The 6,222-nt window shown below is 39.0% G+C and overlaps 1 protein-coding gene across 1 annotated transcript; it reads left to right on the top strand.

Moving 5' to 3' along the window:
• The first annotated feature begins 1,319 nt into the window (after positions 1 to 1,319).
• Positions 1,320 to 5,274, top strand: ramp2 (receptor (G protein-coupled) activity modifying protein 2). The gene is made up of 5 exons (XM_053338366.1): positions 1,320 to 1,351; positions 1,445 to 1,471; positions 3,342 to 3,374; positions 3,547 to 3,721; positions 3,838 to 5,274. The coding sequence occupies exons 2-5, from the start codon at positions 1,462 to 1,464 to the stop codon at positions 4,085 to 4,087; spliced, it is 468 nt and encodes a 155-aa protein (XP_053194341.1). The 5' UTR covers positions 1,320 to 1,351; positions 1,445 to 1,461; the 3' UTR covers positions 4,088 to 5,274.
• The last annotated feature ends 948 nt before the right edge of the window (positions 5,275 to 6,222 follow it).

Genomic DNA, 6,222 nt, shown 5'->3' with positions numbered 1-6,222 from the left:
AAAAACACAACACATTATCTGGAAAATGTAGTGATGACTAATTATAAGTATATTTAAAAAAAGTCGTAACATACTTTTGGATGACTATTGACAGGCACGCCAATGAGCAATGTCTAAGCAGCACAAAATTACTGTTCCAAGCTGTCATTCAAGCAAAACATGCAAAACATAAAAAATAATAAAATGGCAACATGATTCATTTTAGTTCAAGATGACTCACATGCTATCAGCCAGCATTTTAAGAAACCACTGTGTGTTGCTTGTAATGATAAAGAACACCAATCAAAGGCAAAGGTAAAGGCAGAGAAAGGAGGAGGAGAAGGAGGAGGAGGAGGAGGAGGAAGAGGAGGAGAGAGGCAGAGAGAGAGAGAGAGAGAAAGAGATGGGTTTCTTCCCAACTTCTCTGTTTCTATCTGAAAACAGGAGGTGGGATGAGAGAAATAGATGTGCACCGGTGGACCACAGTAGTTCTAACCTTATCAGAGACTCTCTGTCCCATTGTGGGAACACGCCCATCCTGGGAAATGAGGGCTTCCTGTTGTTTTATAGTCTTCCTGCAAAAAGTTTGAGATATGTAATCCCTACCCACCAGGGAAGACGGACAGAACATTGTCAGGCAAAATGACAGCCACCAGTTTCTCTCCAATGTTTTCTGGATGTTTTGTGATTCTGCTCATCTGGGGTAAGTAGAAGATTTACACTGTCCATTTCTTTACCCATGATATAATGTCTTATAGCTACTTGCCCTCTATCTCACCTCTCAAGAGGAATGCTTAGGAGCTTTCAGTGATTGAGTGGCTTTTAGAAAGGAGCTTAGCTAGTCTCATGATTGAGTTTTACACTTAAACAGTTTGGTTTGAGGGTAATACAGTAATTCTGATCAAGCTGAGACAACAAATTAACTTTTAAAAATGAATGTTGATTTAGTACTGTAGGTTAATATAGTTTATTTTATCATGCATACTGTAGTTATTATTTTCTTTTTTTTTATTGAATAAGATAATATATTCTATATTCTTGTGAGAGGGGAATGATTGTACATATGTTTAAATGTCCTTCTGTTGAATATATTAAGATTTCCTTTAAAGCAGTGGCAGACAAAGGGAGGATGCACTGACCTGTTCACTCCCTACAGGTTACTCTGTGTTATTTCCTTTACCTCCTCTGCTGTCACATGTTCTGAAATTGGAGTATAAGGGTTATCTATTATAATTCAGTGTAGCTCTTGTTTCCAATTCTGGCATTTTTAACTTTGATTTTAATATTCAGTTTATTTCTCTTGTAGCAGGGCACACAACAGTGTTTTGTCTGGTTGATGAAAATGTAACGACGCAACGAACCACTACAGTAGGTATGTGTATTTTTTAGTTTTTCTGGTTATGAGGAAAAATATTCTCATGTATAGCAAGAATACTTTGATTAACCTGACATCCTTTTTCTACAGGGTATGAATCAACGTGGATGATGAATAGTAAGTTTACAGTTTAAAAGCTGTTCCTCTATTACACAATTTTTTAAGGCTATTAATTACTCTCCTGTGTCTCCCTTACTATAAATGGTCAGGTTCTGATTAATTCTTACTTTAATCATTGTTCTGACATACATTAATGCTATTAACAGTGTCTAAGGTTTGTAATTATATACTGATTAAATATTTGTGTTCACTGGGGGATTGTTTTGGATCAGTTCCTTAAACTCATTTGCTTGGCCTGGAACTGACAAACACAGAAAGCAGATCTCAGAGATCTTGGTTTCTGCCAAGATCTCCTTGTGTGTATTATCACGAGAATCCAAGACAAACTCCTGGGGAGGTCTCTACCAGTGAGGGGTCAACAGCAGTAGACACAAGGCCCATAATGGTTTGGGGTTGAAGGTTAACTGAAACCTTATTATGAGCATCCCCCACCTGGCTCAACTTCCTGAATTTGTTCGTCATTCACCCCATGCAACGTCTGTGATCAACGCATGAACTCCGAGTTGTGAAACAACTGGAACTTTGGAGCAGCGCCCCTTTCACTGTTCCTCATCCTGTGCCTTCCTCTTTTTTTCTCTCCCCTGACTGTCCCCCCTCCTTCCCCTGCCAACTCCCCCCAACCCTGAACTCCTCCTCTGCTGAAAAGACACATTTCCTGATGTCATTACTAAATCAAAATGCTGCTCAGCAAACAGATGTTGTGAGAGGCCCAACATGTGGATTCAGTGACATAAATTAACAAGTTGGTTGTGAGAAAACATGAACCATATATTTTGTTTCCATTCAGTCAATGAAACCACCTTTCTCACATTGCTTTTCAAAGTTGTGAGTGGTGACAGTGAAAAACTACCTTGCAGATGTAGCACACTCATGAGCTCTTCATTACATAAGAAGCAAAAGTTTCTCACACTTGTGGCAGAAATATAAGCATGTTTTTTTCACTAGAAAGATATTAAATAGCCGATCAGCTCTGACTAACAACAAGCTTTGGTTAAATTAACCTACATATGAAATCATGGCTGTCTGCTCAGCACACCCTGCAGAGTCATGATTACATCCACCCCAAAACGCTAAGCCCTAAATGTTTACTTATGTTTCCTATTTGGCAGAGGCAGCCCAAAAGGCAAATAAATCACATGCTGTGAGCTGGCCAGGCCTTCGACTGTGAGAAACTGAGACTAAAAAGCAGAACAAGAGTTAAAGAGTAAAGGGTTTTCAGATGTGAGTCCAGCCCAGCTTGGGTGTGCTCCCTTTTATTTGGGAGAATGGAGAGGACAATCTTTGTTGCCTCCACCCCTTTAAAAAAAGGAAGAAAATCCTAAAGAAACGTGTGTTGGAGAGGGGAAGAGCTGCTGCCAAGGCGCAGGGCCGTCAGACAGATCTTCGAAGAACATCTGGTAACCGCGGGTAACACTGTTTGGACATCTGGTAACCGAAGGTTACACTGCGTCTCTTCCATCCTGTCGGGTTTCCTGTTATGCCTCGCTGTACACAGTTTAAGAAGTTTAGGTTTATTATACATGGTCGGCAGTTGGAGAAAAGGCACCTTTATTCATTTTTCCTGACATGAAGGGAGTACTTGGTTTCATTGGGGTATTCCTCTCCTTTTTCTCTGGTGAGTGTGTGGTCTCCCTTCTACAGCTGCAAATGCCTTCCTCAGTACTGTGAAGGGGAACTCATGAGCTGAAATAGACAAAAATACTCTTTGTATTTATATATATATATATATTCAAATTTGCTATGATGCGTTTCTTTTTTAATGTTCTGAACTACAAGGTGGTACTACTGACTAGAAATGTAAGATGTAACATTACTGTTTGATGTAAAACATTTTTTAATCAAAACATATGATTTTTCTCTGTTTCAGATTCCACTTATGGAGTCACTAACTTGTCATTTGGTATGTGAAATAACCTTATTCCCACATGAAACCATAAAAGAATATATATATAATTCTGTGAACAAAGAGTCCTTTACTCAATGCAGATGTCCAACACGTTTTTATTGTCATTTTATGATCTGTCTCTCTCCCTTTCTTTTCTTCTTTCTCTTCTCCTCTTCATTTCATGCAGGTTGCGGGAATGCTTCTGGCTGTGTGAAGTATTGTAACTTTTGTTCTGAGGGTCCTGTACAACCAATAATGCATTGTCTTTCCAATTTGTTGTGGCATAAATGTGTCCTCACATTTGACGCTGCAATGGAGTCACTAAACCACACTGACTGGTGCATTTGGAGTAAAGTGAACAGGTAAGTAGAATGTGCTTAGCTCCTTATTTACAGGTTAATATTTTTAACATTACAAATATTAAATATTTGCCAGTTTCTGAATCGTCTGTCACAATGTCCCTGTCCCCTTACTGCAGTCTCTATAGTAAGTTGAGCAATTGCACAGAGGAGATATCCGACTGTCTCCTGATCCCATGGCCCAACAGACTGGTGGAACGTGTGTTTATGGAAACTCACTCCATATATTTCAAGGATTGTCCCACAGAGGAGCTACGTGACCCACCACCACTCATCATCTTTGCCCTGGTGATAACTCCAATCTGCCTGATTCCTGCTATGGTTAGCCTGGTGGTGCTCAAAACCAAGAATGGGGATGGAAGCTCCTGATAATCTCTGCTATGATCATGATCACCATCAAGTTTTTGACCTATGCTTCCCCATCTGTTCTCATCTGAGGACACACATGGGCCTCTGCTGCATTTTCATCTCACCAGTGACTTTGCAGAGCACTGACTCTTTATGATAAAGTTTACCTGTGCTTCATAACACGGACAACTTCCAAAATATTTATATAGCCATTGAGGAACCTAACCAGAGATGATTCAGCATGAATGCCATAATCAATTGCATCATAATTATAGCAGCTGTCCAAGTTTCTGGTGTTAACAAATTCTTACTGTGATAAAAAAAATGTTATTATAAATTCTGTACCATACTGTATCTGTTTTTAAAGTAATGGTTCTGACAAAAGTTTTGTTTTCAACCACTGACTTGAGATCTGACACTGAATGAATCAGTCACATCCAATTTGCACACAATACTCAGAAAACAGAGCTTGATATTGATTATGTTGAATAACCCAGTATTCAGGGTTATGATGACAAAAGCTCTGGAGCTTGCTAAGTTGAAGGCAAAATATATTTGTATTGACATTCCTCATTATGTTGGACAACATTTGTACTGATAAAAGACAAGGTAATTTTTTTCATTACTGAACTTAACTATGCTTTGTGCTCGATATGCTATCTAAACTGATGATGTTCATTTTGAATCGGAAGTACGTATGTGTCCATGTTTGATATATAAAAAGGTTATGTGAGTCAAACTGTATGGAAGGTGTGGGGGTTAGAGGTTACACAATGAGAGGTTACGCCCTGAGAAGAACTCTTTCCTGTTTCCTAGTATGAAACCTTGCAGCATGTTCCTCTGTCCAAACACTGACAATCCTCATGATCATATGGTGAGCTAACTTAATCTAACATCTCCAAACAGTCCAAACAAAAGATATGACTTGTCTGAGCAGCTTAGTGATAAAAACTGAGCGACGATATGACGAACAAAAAGTGTTATCTTTCGCCTGAATCATGACAATGTGTTGTTTTTTAAAAAGTTGTTTTTAATGACGATAAAGCCATTGTAAGTGCTTTCAGATTGGGAACAAAATGTTTATTTATGTGTTGTGTTTAATTTCTGCTATTGTCAGGAGGAGAATACGTCCTTTCTGTTCTCACTCCATGTAATGTATACCATTTGATATACTTCAAACATTTTTTTTTTATAAAGTTAAATCTAAGTTTGGATTGCTGGCTGTATTTTTACTCAGAAGCAGATTGTTTTGAAAATTCTGGCTGAAGCACCCTTTAACCTTTCTCAGTATTCGATTAAGCATTCATTTCCCTTGAGTGCAGTACAGATGGCCTTGCTTTGTGCCTCAGGTAATGTTTCACTGTATCCTCAGTGAGCAGTATATTATGGTGCAGTTGCTATGCTGCGCAAGTGCTGGTGTAGTGAAGGAAGCAGTGACAGCAGTCATGTATCACACCCTCATCTGGCACACACAACGCTGCAGGGTGGGCCTGTGTTTGTGTGAATGTGTGTCTGGCAGGGCTGGGTGGGAAAGTGTGTTAGCTGACCTTCTTCCTCTCTCCTCATGTCGGGTCATCCTCGTCTCCACCCCCATCTGATCTCATCCAATTCTGTGTTACTCCTCATTATTACAGCAAGCCAGACACCCATTCTGATGCCATTATGCAAGATGTGGTTGTGAAAACAGTATTAATCATATTTTATTAGTCACATTACATCAATTGTTTCACAAAACAATATGTGCGTGTTGATCACATATGTCAAATACTAAAGCTCAATATATTTAAGTTTAGAAACTAGTTTCAGTCAGGAAACTTTGCCCTCTAGTGGTTTCATGTGATACAGTGACAAATTGCTCTGTCACTCAGCAGCAAGTTTTCATACCAGGATATACCAACCTGACTGTCATCTTGAAAAAAGGTAAATGCTTAAAAAGATCACAAAAAAAGTCAGTGTTTCCCAGGAAACAGTGATAAACCCTACTTTACAGTAATACATTATCTGCTGTTTATATTTGTGTACAGAGAAGCAGCTGTTTATTTCTGTGTATACAAGAAAGCAGCATGCCAATTAGGCCTACATAACATCTATAGATAGAAGGTGGACACCTTGGATTCAACATGGCTGAGCAGTGAAGGAAGAATAGAAAACCCCTC

The sequence above is a fragment of the Scomber japonicus genome, chromosome 18, assembly GCF_027409825.1.
Source record: "Scomber japonicus isolate fScoJap1 chromosome 18, fScoJap1.pri, whole genome shotgun sequence".
In the NCBI taxonomy this organism is placed as follows: Eukaryota; Metazoa; Chordata; class Actinopteri; order Scombriformes; family Scombridae; genus Scomber; species Scomber japonicus.
This window is presented reverse-complemented; position numbering and strand designations above follow the sequence as displayed.

What these genes read in the sequence shown, in the direction of transcription:
- ramp2 (XM_053338366.1), top strand. An exon ending in AGTCACTAACTTGTCATTTG is followed by an intron (nt 3,375 to 3,546) that starts GTATGTGAAATA and finishes CATTTCATGCAG; the next exon opens with GTTGCGGGAATGCTTCTGGC. An exon ending in ATTTGGAGTAAAGTGAACAG is followed by an intron (nt 3,722 to 3,837) that starts GTAAGTAGAATG and finishes CCCTTACTGCAG; the next exon opens with TCTCTATAGTAAGTTGAGCA.